At 39.3% G+C, this 19,778-nt stretch overlaps 1 protein-coding gene across 1 annotated transcript in view; it reads left to right on the top strand.

Annotated features, from left to right (window-relative positions):
- The window catches only part of LOC121950051 (contactin-4), a 58,373-nt gene extending 40,414 nt beyond the window's left edge, over window positions 1-17,959 (top strand). The window contains 8 exon segments of the mRNA XM_042495970.1: window positions 1,307-1,417; window positions 1,420-1,455; window positions 3,091-3,161; window positions 3,573-3,807; window positions 3,898-4,013; window positions 13,159-13,339; window positions 16,751-16,863; window positions 17,684-17,959. Of these exon segments, the coding sequence (XP_042351904.1) occupies window positions 1,307-1,417; window positions 1,420-1,455; window positions 3,091-3,161; window positions 3,573-3,807; window positions 3,898-4,013; window positions 13,159-13,339; window positions 16,751-16,863; window positions 17,684-17,959 (1,139 nt within the window).
- The last annotated feature ends 1,819 nt before the right edge of the window (window positions 17,960-19,778 follow it).

The raw sequence follows: 19,778 nt of genomic DNA on the forward strand, positions 1-19,778 counted from the left end.
GTTTGTATGGGTGGAACACATCAAGTGGCATCCACATGAATGCCAGGACCCAAGGTTTCCCAACAGAACATAGTATTGTAATGGAATAATCAATGATATTCACTTCACCTGTCAGTGGTTTTAATGTTTTGGCTAATAGGTGTATGTGTGCAATTAGGAGAAAACCTATGCCCCCCATGACCAACCCTTGGAAAATAAACAAAACCTGCTGCATACCAAAAAAAAAGCAAACTAAAAAACATATGTTTACGTTTATTTGGCTCGTCATTAGCTACAATAACAGTCATTAGGACCAGCAGTCCTGGGGTCAACACAGAAATCACTGTAATAACAGCGGACAGTCATCGGTAAAAAGACTTAACACGGACTGAATTGCAGACACAATCAAGTATTTTGATTTAACTAAAGCAATCCACTACAACAGCCCTGCAGTAAATCCTAGCTTTGTCATACTAATCATATTCAATTTTTTAGACACCATGTCAAAGAGGCTTTTCAACTTAGACTGTAGTAAGTGGTGCTGCTGTGTTATTATGAAAGGTATTTATAATATAAAAGGGGATGAACGAAGTATTAGACACATTTGTATATCTCTATTCTTTGTTACGGGTGAATGGCATTAGAGGCCTGAATTACAGCTTGTTAGCTGCCTCTATAATTCTAACCTTTTCCTGTGATAGTCCTGGTTATTCTTTTTCTTTTGTTTGTCTGTGTACTCCTTTAAAGTTTTAAAAAGTCAGTTTGAGAATATATAAAGATATCAGCCTTCTCCTCATATTCCCTATACTCCATGCTACTTAGCAGAACATTTGTCAGGAATAATCATTACAGCCTGATTAAGGGAAAAGCCTTTTTTTTCATCGGATCTAAATTAATTTCACCCTTCTATAACCTCAACCCTGGTTCATTTAAAATTACAGTTTTATCTGTGAGACGCTGATTAAAACATAACAAGCTGGAAGATGTTGATGTCAATAATGTCAGCTGCGTTAACTGAGGCAGCATCTTCTGACAGCTTCTTAATGCTATTTATTAATTGCATTTATGTGTAAAATTGCATTATGGCATGCAGGCATTGCTGTGCAGCACTCAAATAATTTCACAATGCATCTAGTCCTGCACGTATTATAATTGGACTAATATTAAAAGGTTTGCAGATGTCACCATTTCATTCTGATGTACCATCACTGCTTTGTGAAATGTTTTGATATTTGTTGGACAGAAAATACTGTGTGAAATGTGCCTCAGTCAAACATTAAAAAAGAAAGAAAAAAACACATCTCAATTCTAAATTCTTTAATCCTAGTTCCTGATTCTGTGCCTGGACAGATGATGCATGCAACAGTAAAAGATTTGAACCCCTGGGTGGATTATGAATTCAGGGTGGTGGCAATCAACAGTGTTGGCGTTGGAGAACCAGCACGCCATCAAAACAGATTCGAACCAAAGCAGCAGGTAACCTCTCAATTTGTTGTTTCTCTTCATAACAAATTAATCAGCCCCACTTGGAAAATGTAATTTGACTGTTTCCTTCAGTGCTCCCTGTGATGTTGCTTATTTCAAATGTGTTTTCATGCCAATACTTTGATTACTCAGTCACGTGCAAAACAAGTGGAAAACTTTTAAACATTTAAAGGGATAGTTCGGATTTTTGGATGTGGGGTTGTATGAGGTACTTATCCACAGTCAGTCTATTACAAAGAGTAGATGTTAATAGGAATGCCCTCAGTTTGGAGAAGCAGGCTGGAGTCCATCAAGGAAGCCAAGCAATGTGGGAGGATGGGGGTCTGCTCTGGAAGGGTAGAAAAACATATATTACCGACCCCCAAAAAGTCCCACCATAAAATATCAATATTAGTTTAAATGTACAGTATATTGACAGTATTTTCAGTGCTTTACCTATGCAACAGTTAGCCCATTCCAACAGAATAGCTGTTAACAGCTTCAATTTCACTTTCGCTTTCATTAAAGCCACCAGGCTCCAATAAAAAAGCAGTACTTTTAGCTTGTTGAACATGGGAGCTGCTGGTCTGCTGCTGGTTTTGTCAGTTAGTCAGTTTGTGTTTTTGGTGAATCCAAACTAACTCTTTTAAACGCCAATGTCACACAACAACAGGAACAATAAAGCTATTCAAGGCAGTGGTAAAGCAGCTGTTCCTGTGTTCAGCAGTGTTAAATCACTGTTTATCTCAATGGAGTCTGACCTCGAAGAGAGTGAAATAATAATTTTTTATTTGGAAACCAATGTTTGACCGGCCCATTCTCACTCCGAATACCAACTATTTGACAGTGCTTTTGGTGTAAGATCACAAAAAAGGCCACCTTTCATGTCTGCCTGAAATGTGCTGGGTGGCGTCAGATGAGAATCCTGCCGGACAGAACCGGTCGTGGTGTTATTATATGTCGGCAGACGGCCAGACTGCACCTGCCGCGTCTGCATAATAGGTGCACGGATGACATCACTTGCAAATGCAACCGGACATAACCTGTCACGTCTGCATAAAAGGCAACAAGATACCATTACTTTTTTTTGGACCTTTTTAGTTTTAGAAACCCATTTTGTTTTTGACCCCTCCACAGCAGTACACTGCTTTTATGCTGAAGCCTGCTTCTCCCAAAAAGGAGTGATGACGTACATCTACTGAATCTAATTTTCTCACTTTGTATAAGATCCCCATACAACCCCACCTGAGTATCAATGTAAAGCTTGTATGTGTCAGCACTCTGGAGCATTATTAATTAATACGAAAAAAATTGTGACCTATCCGCACATGAGGACATGAAAGTGTCTATTTTGAGCTGGGTAATTCCACCCCGCTGGGAACATGCCTCCCGTTGTGCCTCAAACATGGGGCTGACATACGGCGCTCAGCTATTAGCATCACCTTACACGAGCGGTAATACCACTGTCAACAACGCCCAAATTCCTCCGCTGTGTGATTAACCTGTTTTGTGTAAATTAGAAGCTCTCCGGAGTGACTGTTAGCGCTTCATTCAAAGCTGCGTGGTTTAAAACAGAATCCTCCGCACCTGCCTGAGACATAACAGTCCAAACAGAGGGATGATTAAGTTTCCTTTGTGCCTGTTTAGTTCCCAAGGTTGCACCAGTTAATGTGAGCGGTGGCGGAGGAGCTCGAGGAGAACTTGTCATCATGTGGGAGGTAAGAGGATCACGGGCATTTTTGAGTGGGCATTCATTGTGACAGAGCTGAATCTTTTGACGAGAATGGAGTCCTGGCAGAGTTAGTGTGTCGACTGTGGCCTGGCTTTAGTGGAACGGCTTTTAATTAAAGACAGAGCTTTTCTGATTTGCTGGCTGCTGACTCTCCCTGTTGTGTAAATCAAATCACAGAGCTAGGGCAAATTTCGTTTGTGTAAATCTAGAATTGGGTGACACTTTTACATTTTTGGACATAGTTCAAAGTGCAGAAAGATGCTGTATCGGTACATTTGCTCAATAGTTTGTTAGACATAAAACACCATTTCTACTCTACTTTTATTACAACTCCCTCATTTAATTTCTGCTCACAGTTGTTTGGGCCAAAGGCGTAACTCCTCTGTCCCTATCTCAGCCAGTTCCAGAGGAACAGCAGAGCGGTGAGGACTTTGGCTATGTCGTGGCTTTCCGCCCGCTTGGCAGCAACACCTGGATCCAAACAGTGCTGGCATCACCTGATGCATCGAGATATATTTACAGAAACGACAGCAACGCACCTCTCTCCCAGTTTGAAGTGAAAGTGGGAGTCTACAACAGCATGGGAGAGGGGCCGTTCAGCCACGTTGTCAGAGTCTTTTCTGCAGAAGAAGGTCTGTTCACATGGAAACACCCCAAAACGCCAATTTAAGAAATCTTCTCTTAATTGCAAACATGTATAATTCATGATCTGTCCTATTTAGAGCCCTCTGAGGCGCCATCAAGAGTTTGGGCCCGCGCTGTGTCATCCTCTGAGATTGAGGTGTACTGGGAACCCATTCCCCCTGGGGCCAACAGCGAGAAGATCATTGCATACGAGGTAGGAAAAAAGAAAAGTTGAAATAATAGTGCCACAAGGAATATTCAAACGAGGAGCAGACATTAATCCCAGAATGACTGGCAGTACAATAAGCCGGCATTCATTTGAATGGAACCACCGGTGGCGATAACGTGGAAATATTCTGACATTGAAATACTGCATGTGTTGAAGCGGACGATTTTTCACAGGCTAATCTAGGGGATGAAGAGGTCTGTTGGCAGCTGTTCCACTCTCCCAGAGACCTCAATACCAAGGCTGTCTGAAAGCTTGTGTTCACGATAATAAATAAATAAAAGAAAGTGTGAACATCATACATCACTATCCTGTACAACAAACACTCTCCTGGGATTTGACTGTGGAGAACTGAGATAAAAATAACATTCTCTCCTAAACCCCAAACATTATACGGTAGGGTATGCCCAGGTGGCTTGACCTCTGCTGGGAAGCTTTGAGGTCACTGGCAGTGTTTGGTGCACACATTGTGATGTATCAGGGGTCTGAAGCACCATGCTGAAGTGTTTGGGAGCTTGACAGAGCTGTTTCACTGAGCTGAGACTGATGCTTGCTGGAATATTCATGCTGAAATAAGGATACTGATTTTACAAATTTTTGCTCCAATATAAAAATATACAGCTCCTTAACAATACCAATTTACCGTCAATTTTACAACTTTTAAAGGAGCAGTGAGTAGGATTTAGTGGCATCTTGTGGTGAGGACCACAGAATGTGATTTCTTTCATGTGCCAAGCATGAACTCCTGGTTAGAATTCCATCAGTGTACTTTGTTTAGGAGGTTTTTACCAAGAGCCAAATTATCTACAGAGGTCTGTTGTTCTTCTACACAAACAGACTCAGTGTTTAAAACTGGTAAAAGCACTCAATAAAGTAGTTCTACGTTACAAATCAGTTATTATGTTTTCATGCGCAGTTTAGTGGAGCTATCGAGCTCAGTTAGACCATTTAATTTGACTACTGTCGTTGTCCCAGTTGACAAGCACTGAGGGAGAATCAATTTATTGACGGAAGTGTGTCTGAACCCCTTTCAGCTAGTTGCTGTTGGGCCGTCTTTCGGTTGATCTATTACGTCACATACCAAACAAGTTAGCAAGTGGCAAACAGGTTGCGTATCGAATGGTGGCAGCATGAATTACTTCTCAGCACTGTACATTTCGTACATACTCTACCCTTTTACTATTGTCTTGTCTTGTTTCCTTACCTTCTTCTTCTTCTTCTTCTTCTTCTTCTTCTTCTTCTTCTTCTTCTTCTTCTTCTTCTTCTTCTTTTGTTTTTCCTGGATTTGTTCTACAGACTTATGCTGTTTGACTTCCGGTTTAAAGCCCGGCGCAGGGACTTCAGGTCAGGTTGAGGTGTAAACGTGAAAGATTAAATGAACCCCCAACCACATTATTATAGGTGTGTTAATCCGACTTTGAGAAATTCGATTTAGCACAATTTTAGTTGGATTAATGTGTGCACATATGTTTTAAACGCCCAATTTTAGACAGACTAACACAATAATTTGCCTTTTTCTAACATCATGCAAACATATTGAATGTTTTTCCAATGCTGTTCAGCTTGTCACAGATGGGCTAGTAGCCTAGCACCTGCTAGTGTGTGATCACCTTTTTCCTCTGCGAACTCGAGATCCAGACATTCAGGATGTTTTTACTGGGAGCAAAGTTATCAGCAGAGGTCTCTTCTTCTGAAAAACAATTGGGCCTGGTTATTTAAACTTGTAAAAACACTGATTAAAGCAATCTGTGTTCTCTCGATGCTGCTTATTGCAGAGAGACTACTAACTACAATGGCCGACACAAAAATGCAGACATAGCTCCTGTGACATTATTTACTGGTTTGTGCACTCCATTCTTGGTGCCATCAGTTTGGTGTTACAGCCATTGCTGCTTTGGATTTTTTGGAGCTTGAGGTGACCATACTTGGGTGGGAAGCTAAAGGTGGGGAGGAGTGATGGGTGGATCTGACTGAGAAGCAGAGGACACTATTTACAGATGGCCTGTCATTCAAAGCAGCAGCATAAATGTCCGCTGATGTTTTATATATTAATTTACCACTGTACAGTTGTCATTAATGTTGAAATGAGCTGTAGAGCTCAAAACTGTTTTTGTATCAGGCTGTAAACATGTAAACAGCCTTAGAGGTTGCAGCTTGTAGAAACGTGGCTTTGCAACATGGTGGACTTAGTAAACAAGGAACCGCTTGCCTCCATAGATATAAAACAGCTCTTTCTAAGGTAATGAAAACAAAATCATTCTTATTTTTGTTGATTAGAAACTTACTTACACTTATTATGTTCCATTTCTGCAAATAAATCCCTTTAATTCCCACATACTAGACCTTTAAATGTTGACAATTACTCTTTTTTTTGTATATCTTTATCTTGAAAAACGCCAACACGCCTTATCTCACTGTAGGAATTATATTCATAAATTCTATTTTTGCAGCCCCAGCTTCATCTGACAAAAGTGTCAAAAACATCTGGGCAGATATTAATTTAAATTCTCACAATAACAAACTTTTCATAAACAAGTCCACTGGATTTTTGTGACATTTTCTAATGTATCTAATCTTAGCTTAAATTGCCTCTCACATCATGTTTCAATGCCACATTTAAAGTTGCAGAGGCTGGGCATGATGCCAACAAGTATATGGTATAAGTCTGCTACAGTCAGTTATGTTTCACTTTGGTTTCTAACTAAAGTGATACAGCAACTGCAAACTACAAGGTAATCAAATATTGTATTCTGGATGAACAAATGCTGAGTCTGATTTTAGAAAGTGACTCATTTAATCATTATTGAGGTATTTTGTTCCAGAATTTCACCACTTTTTAACGCTTATACGAAGAGTTCAACATTAAAACAGACAGAAGATGTCGCATGACTTTAATGGGGGAGAACACACAATTTCAAGGAATGATTTAGTTTAAGTTATGAATGAAGTCAGTACTTGTTTGAGATTCATGTGATTATTCTGATATTTACTGTACAGTTTTTATAGGTCGCATATCTGTGAAAAACACACATGCTTTTAGATGAGAACAGCTACAGGGCCTTTCTCATGATGAATTGTTAGCCCTGAGCTAATCCTAACTAGCCTGCCGTCATGAAACCAATTCTCAAATGGATATTTGTGTAAAACTTCTCAGTTTATTTTTGATTTCCAAGGAGCATTATCAGTGGCCATAGATAGATAAACTGATAACCAATCAGAGCAACAGAATATGTCACGCCACTGCATCATAATGCCCTTTTTTTCCTTTAAAATTTGAAAATAGTGCTTCATCAAAAAGTTAAAATATTAGCTGCAGCTGTCTTGGTTTATTAAAAAAAAAAAGTCTCACTGACGCTTCTCTTTTCTAAACTAGCTGTGTGTTTGCCTTAGTTTCTTCACTATAAGCGAGTAGCTAAAGCTGCAGCTGGAGTAGCCACATATACAGTTTTGTTTCCCACAAGGGCAGTTTTCCCACATATCCCAAAAATGTTCCTGAAACTAAAACTTCTTCATCCCTCCAGTAGATTAGTTCCTTTCTAGCTGTCAGGGGAATGGGCATCAGGTGCACTGACACTTAAACCCGCTAAAATTTTCAAACCTATTGGCCAGCTTTAGTGCCTGGGAACATGTCCAATATTTTTGGGGTTCCAGCGTAGCCAGTGGATATCTGGATAAAGGATAGTGGATATTTTGGCCGAGACTTTCTCCTCTGTGTGCTGGTCATATAAATGCAGATAAATGAAAAAACCTGCCAACCACTTGAGTTGTAGTTTACATCCATGTCTGTCCAGGCTGTCAGATATAAAATGCCATGATGTCATCATTTTGTTCCATTAGACATTTGTGGGAAGTTTAATCATTATTACAATATCAATTTTTAAGTTATAACCATAGCAATTACAATTTACGTCATTTTAGGGTTAATGGAAATCTGTCTGGTGACTCTTACAGTTGACCACCAAAATCAAATCAGTTCGTCCATATGTCTGAGTGGACATTTGTGGCAAATTTGAAGAAATTCCATCAAGGCCTATCAGGTTCACGACAATGGAGTGCACAATCAGCAGAAAAAAAGAAATGCCTCCGGAAGCTGGTGTAAAGGCATTAAATTGTCATCAGACTAAAGCCAATGGGTTCCAAGATGGCATTTTGGCAATCCCGCCTCTTTTAATCTCTGCTCTCACTGTTAACCTGTCCACTCAAATTTGATTGATCAGACTACAAACAGACAACAAACGGAAATCAGAATGCCTCCAATACCAAAATCCTGTCCTGTGGCATACATATTCTGCATTCATTTGCAGATATCTGTTTGTAGCTGGCATGCTAGTATGCTGGCAATAACTGATTGCCACTTAGGGGACAGTGGAAACAAGCTGTAAACATAAAGGTGACATGTTGTCATGTTTTTTAGCTCATATGACAAGCTTGTTCACATACTGTTATTTCCACATCCAGCAGATATGGAGCAACATTAGCATAAGCAACACCCTGTGCTGAGCTATTAGAATGATGATATCTATTTAGAAGAAGACGTAAGTGACTGTAATGTATCAACACGCAGTTAAAAGATGTGAGAGGCTACAGAATGGCCATATGGTTACCTGTTACTCATATAGGTTATTCGATGAAAGGTAAGCAGCCAGGGTATCACTGACGCATGAAAACAGATGTGTTTAAGTTTATTGGGGTAAATCCAAACTTGATTGGACTAGTTCCAGTAGCTCCTCACAGTAAAACTGTGCCATGGTGGCTTATTAGATAGTGCTTGAAAAGGTTTTGTGCACCTGCTTTTTCCGAGTCTCAGAAAATAACTGCAGTACAAAACTTTTGTATCTCTTGCCCTCTGGACGAACCCCAGAAATAACCTCCTCCGGTAGTTGCCCCTGAATGTCCTATAGGAGGACACCCACAGCCTCATAAGATGCCATAGTGAGACTGTCAATCCAGCCAAGGAGGGAGGGGGAGAATTAAACTAGAGAGCATGGCCCATTCATAATGTCCTGTTCATACAATGCCAGAACACAGCACTTTGCCAAAATGTATTTTATGGGAAGCCTTTAGTGTTGGAAATGAAGAAGTGATCCCTTTCTAGAGGCAGCTGCACATGCTTTTTTTCTCTGGGTGATCATTTAGAGTCAAGTCACCAGGACCCATGCTTTCTAAATATGTTTTCATACTGGGATAAAAGATGTCACATTGTGTGGGTGTATTGTATCAAACAGATGTTTTTGCTTTGTTGGGTTTTTTTTTCTCTTAATGGATATACCTTCCTTTTGGTATAAAAGTTTTTGTTCGCCGTAAATCAGGTGCTCACTAAAAAACCTGTATGTCTTTATTAAATCAGGATCAATAAAGGGACGAATAAAGACACAGGTCTGGAAGTAGAAAACAATACTGCAGTCTGAAGTGATAAAATCCTCTCAGCAGTCAGCTGTGGAGCAGAGACCCTGGAGAGCTCTCGAATGCCTCCGCCTGTCTGTCCCAGCAGGGTACATCAGGCCCCAAAGGGCTCTCCATGCATGGCGACCAACAAATACCAGTTAGGCATCGGTAGCAGTGCCTTTGGTTTCAGTGAAGTGTCCTCTAAAATGTTTGATGTGTTAGAAGATGACAAATACACATTCAAGTTAGGACTGGCTATTGCTGAAGATACATCTAAACCACACTATAGCAGACAAAAAAAATTATAAGAAACACACTTTAACTTCAGATTTGAGGTGCCCTGCAGTCATGTCTTACCTGCACCACCACAGTGGCATTGTCTTGATATGTCATTTTGACAGGATCAGCTGTTTGAAAGGTATGAGAGACATAACGTGACTGGCTGAGAGGATGACTCATCACCACACCCTTCAATTTATCTCCCACTTCACCCAACCTTGTGGCTCATAGCCCGTCTTCACCTACAGGAACAAAAATAGCTGGAGCACTTGGATACGTCTTCACTGACTGAATGCACAACACCTAAATACAGCTGAAAGTGTTGCAGCCTGAAAAAGTAGAAAATACCTCAGCAAAACTCAAACTATCAACACTTTGAACAACAAACTTTTGAAGCTGTCTGCTTCACCATTAAACTACAGTATATACCACTATAAAAGTCTCTGAGCATGGCAGGATTAACCTGTTAGAGGGCCCCAAGGCAAAATTACCCTGCCCTGTCCCAGTCCATCAGATCTATCACACAGCAAACTAAACATGGCAGCTTCATTATCTGCCTGGACAACAACACAAACACTTCATGGCCCCAGGTTTTCTGTGTGTCGCTTTAATGTGGTTATATCAATTGCGACTTTATTTTGTTGTATTCACCATATAAGCACAAGATAAACTAAAATAATGCAGCTTGCTAAACTCCTCTAACTCAGGACTCCTCTGCAGGACAGGCCCACAAAGTTTGAACAACGGGACATTCAGTTTGACAGGGGGATTTGTGTAATATAGTAAACAAGCTAATGGCACTTATGATGGCTCGGCAATGTGCAACAATTTCTTTGCCGAATATAGATATCAAAGGAAAGCCAGAGACTGCGTCGTTCACCACTTCTAAGCAGAGGAAAGAAGATAATGTTCTCTCAGAGCCTTACGGTACAGAGTTTCTCTTCCTTTGTGCCGTTTCATCGGGTTCGCTGCAGCATTTACCAAAGAGTAACCTGACAGGGAAGAGCACTCACTCAGAAGCAAAGTCTGGGGACCAAAATATTTCCACAAACACACTGCAAATCACACTGACTAGCAAGAAACAAGCTAGTTGACAGTAATGTCCTTAATGTTGGAGACCCTGCACTGCCTCCCACTGTACAAAAATAACGCCAAAATATGCGCCCAATGCCATCTTGTGCAGGTGACGTAATTCAGAGCCAGAGTCTGCGTAGTAGTGTTCTCCACTGTATCAAGTTCTTGCCTGCCAAAGATGGCGACTATACCGATACAGCTATCAATCATGACATCATGCCCTTTTTTAATAGCATCAAATAAATCATTATATCATATAGTCATCGTCAATGACAGAGACTTGGACTGGTTTAAAAGTAAAATGTTTACCCTTACATAGTACATTTTACAGTGATATGGCGACACGTTTGTCACTAAAATGTGTGGTAATCTCTGAAACAAAGGGTTCTTGATTTCAGTTAGATATAGACAAAGGTAGGCTTCTGATTTACAGCCAGTGACTCTGTTTTTCGATGAAATGACAACTGTCTCTGGCAGATTTGATTACATTTTAATGTATTCGTCTGACTCATATGAAAGTGAGAAACCTTTAAAAGCTTCACAAATAAGTGATCTCACCAGCTGATGATTCATGTTGAAAACAAAGACATTAAGGCTCAGCATTGTTCTAGCATTACAGTACCTTGTCTGCTATAAGAAAATGTAAAACTACAGAAAAAGAAATGTAATATGAATATTATTTCATTCTATTGGCAATGATACAAATTTATGGCTCAAAAACACAGACTAATTATTTTCTTTATCATTTGCATCTTCGAGGTAAATATTTCACTTTTACATGAGAAAAGAATTTGAGTAGAGAGACTACCTGATTAGTTTGGCAGAGTTATCATGTGTAGCCTTTCCAAAAGCAAATAACATTATAGAGCAGGACAGAGGTGCTAATGTGGACCTGATGCCCTAAATGTTGTAGTAAATTATCAAATGAGGTGATAACTTTTGGAGGTAAAACGAGATTTCTACAGTGATTAAGTCAGGCCAGGCATTTTAACGTTAACGGCTTTCCTCTGAGTGAATTAATCAGTGGTTTTATCTGCTCTCTTTGGATTTTGTATTTTCAGGTTTAGAAAAGGATATAAAAATGCTGGTTAGGATTAGGGGAAGGAGGCTGATGACAAAGTGTAGAGAAAATAAAAATCACATTCAGACAGGAAGCAAACACCAGACTCCGGCACGAAAGTCCAGAGTAAGTTGGACCATCCACTGCCCCTCCCACCAGCACGCCCGCCGTACAAAGACCTTCGCACTCCTTATATTACGTCGTTAGCAGCAGTGTTTCAACCTGACACCGTTCTGTGGCGTATTATGCACACATGACAGGTTCCACCCGCCCTCTTTCTCCACTGACAGTGCCCATCCACGCATCAGGCTGACGTGGCAGGTGCTGCAATAGGTTCTGTCTGGCTGCATTCTCAGTTGATGCCGTCCAAGGGCGCATCATGTGGATGTGAAAGTTGCCTTTTGGCGTCAGGATTGAAGCTGGCTATATAAAAACATTATTAAATATCTGTGCTTCCCACACACAAACATTGGCATTGTTCAAACACTGCCTGTATGATGCACTTTCCTGCCACTGTCTCTGTAAGACTTTAAGATGCAGCAAGACAGCTTAAGGCTCCTCAGATCCCTCTCTTTCATCCCTCTCTGAGTGTGTGTTTAGTTTCTTAGCAGAGATGATGTTAAAAACTCTAAACTTCTTCCTCTCAGGTATTTCAGTTTTTTTTCCCCTAAGTGTCGGTAAAACTGCTATAATTAAACTGCTAGCGTTAAAAAAAGAAAAACACCCTAGATGCATCTGTTATCAGCAACTCCAGGCCCTGTCGCTAATCTGCCTTTCCCAAGCAAGATTCCTGGAAACCTGTGTGCAGTCAATTGAATAAGTACCTCCTCTCAAACCATCTGTTTGACATTTTCCTGTCTGGTTTTTCCTGTCTCGTGTTGGGGTCATAAATGATCTCCCTATGAATACAGATTCTGACAAGCTCCTTATCCTTGTACTCCTCACTCCCCAGTCCTCTGGTATTGCTGATTGTCAGATACAGTATCACTCGGTAGTTAAAAAATGTGGGTTGGACTGCCTCGGGAGCTACAGTGGCTGAACTGATATAGAAGGGAACTGATTTTCTCCCCTTCTCCTTTAGAGTTAGCTCCTATGGAATCACAGTTTCAGCATATTAAAGCCTTACCCAAAATGTTTGCTTTTTTTAGTTTAATGAATTAAATACTCTGTAATACTTTTTTAAAACAAATTGTGATACTCTCAATAGGAAATTGGCAAAATAAATATGGTTTGACTCCAAGGCTTCACAGATGTCTAAACACTTTAAAAATGGAAAAAGGCAAAGATAGAGGATATAGCTGGAGGTCTATGTTAACCCTCGTATCTTTGGTCCAGGTTCTCTTTTGGGAGAGAGGATCTCAGCAGAGTGAAGCGGAGACAGTGAGAGTTATCGACACCACAGCTCTGCTCTCTGGCTTGAAGGGCAGCACAGTCTATCTGATCTCAGTCAGAGCCCAAAACAGCGCTGGACTCGGACCCTGCAGCTCTACTTTTAACATCACCACCAAGAAACCACGTGAGTCCACACATAAGATAAAAATAATGTGCATTATTTAATTTTCTGCTTCGCCTTTTTACCTCAGTCACATCCCACAGTAGGTTCAAATGTACAGTTTTTGACCCTTTGAAACCTGGTTTAACATTACTTTTCTTGTGATGCATTCAGACCCCTTTCACATGTATTTAAACTTTTGAACCCTGAGAAAACTGGTGTGATTTCTTTCAAAAACATGGGGAAAAAGGCAATGAGCAACTTGGCAAGAAATGTTCTGCAAATTTCAAGAATATTAGTAGATTTAGAAAAATTATTCTTATTAAAGCGTAAAGGAAAAAAATCTTGCAAACTATTTATAATTATTATAATTGTATATATAAAATTATTTTGACAGAATAAGGATAATATGGAGGGTTATTTTGCTAATTTTCAGGTAATTTTCTTGTACTTTGCACTAATTACTTGCCAATTGCTGGGTCATTGTGTAAGATTTAGGGGGATTTAGTGGCATGTAGTGGTGAGGACTACAGATTGCAGCTAGCTGAAACTTCTCTGGGGTCGATTTCCATCTGTGTTCATTGTTCAGGAGATTTTTTACATATACATTTACGCATATACTGCAGCGGGGGTCAACTAATTATTGATAATTTTCTGATTTTTTTTTTCTGTTTAAGAATTAAAATATGTCCTAAAATACCCATTTACCTTAATCCAACATATTTTGCCATTAATAACAACGTATATTTTAGACAGTTTCCTCCATCCATGAAAAGCAAATACAGGTCAGGCCTGAGACTGTTAACCTCCATACGCACAGATTAATATGCATCACAGTTTTGTACAATATAAGCAGTTGGGGGTCCCTGGTTTGTCTCTCTTTCAGCTAAGGGTTCCTTGGCCTAAAAAACATTGCAGACCCTGTCCTACACTGTCTGGCACATCATGGGCTGTTTGCCCAGCACCTGCTAACATGTGCTCATCTTTTTCTTTGATAACCTATGTGTGCTCACCTTATCTCTGATCCAGATGTTAAGAAGGTTTTTACTGTGAGCCAACTGGAGAGGGAGCGGCAAAAACACTGAAAAAAGCAGTTTCATATTTAAACAAATCTGTTTTTTCTGATGCTTTCATTGCAAACAAGTCAGCGCAAAAATATATATGGCCCCATCTAAATCCAGTATTTGGATTGTCCTTTCCGGGCTGCTGTAGAAACCCGAATGTGCAAAATGGCACACTGTAGACATGGACCCTCTACCTAGATAGATATAAAAAGCTCATTGGGAGGTAACAATAGCACAACAATTATTATTTTCAGGTTATTTCGCACTAAAGAAAACATACTTATCTAGATCATATTCCAGTTTTCCAATCTATCCCCTAAATCCTACACACTTAAATGCAAGAATCACATGCCATACTGAATGTACAGTATGGTGGATGAGTTATTAGTCACTGTCATCATTTCTGCTGTCTGTGGTGGCCATGACGCCAGGGCCGTAGATACCATTAAGGTCATGTCCTCTGTAATATTTCGGGGACTTTAGGCTGTTTAATAACATCAAAGGAACTTTTACAGCTGATACACACAAATTATGGATGTTTCGAGGCTGATTCTGGTAGTGAGAGTGCGAGGTTGATGTTGGATGTTGTACAAAGCTCCTTTAAAAGCCTTGCAGTGTAGAAACGGCTTTTGAATATTGTGGGAATGGAATTCACTCTTAATATATTTGAAAAAGTTGAATGAATCATGAATGGGTTTTTTTTAATTAGTCATTTTAGATAATCAGAAAAAATGCACAATGTTTGGTTGGTGTCCATTCTAATAAAAATAAGTGTTTGGGTTCTGCTGGAAGAATTTCTAACATTTCTAAAACTGTGACCTTCCTAATGTGACTAATGAAAGAGACAGGGCTCGAAATCCGGTCCTTTTCATCTCCGTAAAAAAGCATAAAGCAGTCAGAGTAAATCCGATAAAGTGCATATTTTCCATTTTTATGTACAAAATCACCACCTTGTGTTCCTCTGGGCAGCGTTTCTTTACTGAGCCACATCCTGGCAGAGGCATGTGGGTTGTGTTGGCGCTGACAATAAACCTACACACGACGACCAGGAAGAAGATTATTGCATTCTCCTGGTAGTTGTCTGTAGGTTGTCCCTCGAGGAACGGGTTGCTTCACTGCCAGTACGGAGAGGAGGAATAAAGACAGGCCAGGGACTTTTCCAATGTGCATACAACACACGAATGATGGCTTAAGATGGACTTTTGTGTTTTTGTTTCTGTTATTATTGTTCTTATTAGATAAAATGACAAATAATATTCAACCTGCTGTCAGCCTCAGATACACCATTTTTTTATTATCCAACTAACAGGTCAGATAATTGAGCTACACTTGTAATATCAATTTGCATTTTAACTACTGTCGCCACCTACACGCTAACACTTGTTCCCACACTTCAACCTGAGCTGAAATTTCATCAAAACTATTGAGAACATCTCTGCGTTTATCGTTCACAACAGACAGTTGACCTGTTTCCAAGACTGAATTCAACATTTATTGTGAAACATGGAATCATACAACCATATGAAAATGTAGCTCAAACAATCAATTTTGGGGCTTTGGACATGTCTGGAATACAACGTGGTGTAGATACACCAGAGGATTAGTACTGTAAATCTCATATTGTCCGCCCAAGAGAGTTCAAGGCATGTGTGGAAAGGGTAGTCACACTAAATACCTGCAAAGATTTGCATTTTTTAATACTGTATACATATTTCTTGTATGTTCTGGTTGTATTTTAGTAAGGACACTACTGAGAAATAAATATTTATGATCATAACAAAGTTTAGGGTGGCTGAAGACTTTTGCACAGCACTATAAATAAAGACAAAGCACGATGTAGAGCGCCACTGATGTACGTTGGTGGTCCTTATACAATTTTGAGAGGCTACTAGTGCAAAAGTGTATCTTTGTCTTATGTTCCATAAAAAGGGATCTGCAGATAAGAAACTGGACAGTGTGTGAACCTGTTTGAGTAATTTTTTTCTTGCAGAACCTGTTGGTAGTCTAACTGAGAATTAACGTAAACATTAATTGTTTTGTTTTCTTCGTTGTTGTGTCTTTTTTAATATTCTAAAACATGATTATTAATCCTTTTTTTCCAAAGTATTTGATCAGAGAATAAAGACCCCCCCAAAATGTGTCCTGTTACATTGATCAGGTCACAAAAAGAAAAAAAGTAGTAAATATGTGTGTGCTTTTTATTTCTACCTTATTTGAAGCACGTACATTTTCCATTTTTTCTGGACGTCAGCTGGGTCACAGAAGATTACATCTAAGCTGAGTTAGTTAGAAAATACTATTGATGACATTGGTTAACTATATGCACTCATTTGTGAACCTTGTGTCTGTATAATTACACACTATCTTACAGCTCCGAGTCAGCCTCCAGGGAATATTGAGTGGAACCTGACCAACTCGAAGATCTCTCTGAATTGGGAACACGTCAAGGCGATGGAAAATGAGTCTGAGGTGACAGGATACAAGGTGAGTTTGTCAGAGTAATAGCAGAAAGTCAGGAACTGGAGAAACAAATAGCGCCTCGGCAGCTGTCATCCCAATAAATGGCTTTCTCATCGCACTGGAAAGATAGACCTCAGCACTCCAGTGTTACTTTATGGATTGGCCCTGTCTGGCCTTTCAAAATTAAAAGATCTGTTCCAGGTGATAAAAATGAAAAGCATCATGCCACAGAAGGAATTCAAGCTTCTTTCAACCAGAACAACAATGAATCACATTTTATCCACTTTGCATGCTTATGTGAAAAAAACTGTTTTTCATAATGCTTTGCACGCACACAAAAAAAAGATATTTATGCAGTGCTGCTTATTTAATGATAAGTCTGTTGTGAATTCTTTTGAGCCCGTAGACAGGAATGGGTTCATAATTTAGTATAACTGTGAATCAAAAGTTGAAAAATTGGTACATATTTTGAATGTTTTTAAAACTAAATTCACCATTTGGGTCTTGCTGCCACGTCTTTTTTTTATTTCTTTATTTTTTAAGTATGAAATAAAACATTATGCTGCATTTTGACATTAAAAAAACATCATCTAAGGTCATGTTTTAAAAATATGTCCTTCCACCTTACAAGGCGTTTTAAATTCATTACCTCCTCTGGAGAGCAACTGGATAACCAAAATTTGGTTGCACACACTTCTGCTTTTGGGGAATTTGATTTGTTTTTCACACGCTGTAATGTGTTGAATGAAGCCATGCATCCTGTTGCTAAGAGGTCATAAAGTTTTAATTTCCGACTGTTACGACTGAAGAATGAAATGCTCACCCCAGGATCCACGCTCTCCAGGTTGTGTATCGGCAGAACTGGCACGGCAGAACGACAGTACTGGAAACCAATAAGACCAGTGTTGAGCTGCAAATCCCCTCCGGAGAGGACTACCTCATTGAGATCAAAGCTCTGACCGAAGGCGGCGATGGCACCAGCAGCGGCCCCATCCGCATACCAAAGATGTCCAGTAAGTTTCCAATACTATGCGGCATGCAAATGATTGCAGTTGGAATTAAGCAGAGAGGAGGCAGTGGGATGGGTGCACTCTGTGTAACTAATCCCCTGTGTGACTGATACTGTTTATCAGCTTTACCGAGGCTTGAACAAGGCCTTCAGAATACACATATGAATTGCAATAAGACTGCACTTTATGCCTAGCATGAAGAGACACAAAATACAGTCATGTCCGTCCAGAAGGTTGTGTCTTCAGTTTTTCTTTGTCTCTGTAAGCCAGATATTTCAAATTAGATTCTGGTGTGTGTACTGCTATCATGTCTATGGCACGTCCAATAAACATTTAATCAGTGGAAGTTATGGTTAAATTGTAGTTATTACTAACTGCTTTTTTACAAGTAAGAATTCCAAGCCAACAATTTTGGACAAGAAGCAATACTAACTAAGGATTTCTGCAACTCAGTTCTTACTAGTCAAAATGTTAATTCTTGATATTATATAAGTAATTGCTTGCTAGTGGAAATGTCAATTGTGGATGTCAAGAATTTATTTCTTACTGGTGTAAATGTTCACTGCAGATAACATGTAACATATTTACAACTAGTCAACTTGCCGTCATCTTTGAAATGATATTGCGATATGGCCTTAAAATATTGCAATATTATTTTAAAGCTACAGTATATATATGTCATATGTCTTTAAATTTCCTTTAAACTACTGTACTGTAAACTACTGAAATACATAATTATGAATGAAATGCAGTTACAATAAATTAAACTAAAGTAGTTACTGTCCTATAACAAACCTGCATATGAACATCGGCATGCAGATTTAAAAAAAAAAAAAAAAAAACAAATTTAGAGTGCAATGCAACCTTTGAAGAGGTTTAGCATGTGCCACATTGTCACTATTTATTATAGTTTTCTATAGGTCAACATGCTTTCTGTTAATATTTTATTTTTCTTTTCTTCCCAGGTCTTAATTCAGATGGGTCTTTATGTCCAGTTCCAATGAGGATTTGCAGTTTTATGACATTTTTTGTATTTTTTATGTTCTTTTTGTAGCTTCTGATGCCTCTATATTCAGCTCTGGACATTACAATGAATATAGTTTATGATTCTCTTCGACGTTTCAGATATTTGGAATAACAATCTAACTCGCGAGTTTCTCAACCCCTGGTTTGCAAACCAAAACTGGATGATGGGAGCGTTCTGACAGGTCGTCAAATGCTGACAAATTTGTGGCTGGACTGTTACTCATAGGACACAGCAAAGTTACAAAACATTTTCATCTGCCTATTTTCAGGACCACTGCAGTCCTCACGGATGTTGAGTTTGATAAACATGGAAAGATGAATTTCTTATGTCATTTTAAAATGAACCTGAGCACAGGTTCATGTCCCAGTTTCCCCATTTATGCTGTCTGTTTCCACCTATTTTTGCCTCTACTTCCAAGTTATTTCTTGGCTCGCTGTGACCTCTGTGAATGTTACAGACCAAAAGGGACTAGTTTATCTCACCTCACCTACCACACATATGCATTGTGAAAACTAAGAGTTTAGTGAATATGTATTTACGTTATTCTCATCATTTCATCCTTAATTGTTAATCCTTTACATGAAAACACATTTAAATGAGGTCCTACGGTATTTTTCATTGTTGCTGGTGGAGCCAGAACTACCCCACAAAATTAAATTCATTTTTTATGTATTTTCTCATTTGAGGAATTACACTCTTCTCGCTACACTAAGCCAATTGACTCCAGCTCCAGCTCCATAGTTAATGCACAAATACAGGAGTGATATTGATTTTCTCATCTAACTCTCAACAAGTAAATGAAAAAGCATATTTTCCTAAATGTCAGGTACATCTTATAGCAGTATCCACCCAAAATGATGCATTTATCCAGAGTTCTGTGCATTTTGATGTAAAGAGCCTCT

This window comes from Plectropomus leopardus, chromosome 2, assembly GCF_008729295.1.
Source record: "Plectropomus leopardus isolate mb chromosome 2, YSFRI_Pleo_2.0, whole genome shotgun sequence".
Taxonomy (NCBI): domain Eukaryota; kingdom Metazoa; phylum Chordata; class Actinopteri; order Perciformes; family Serranidae; genus Plectropomus; species Plectropomus leopardus.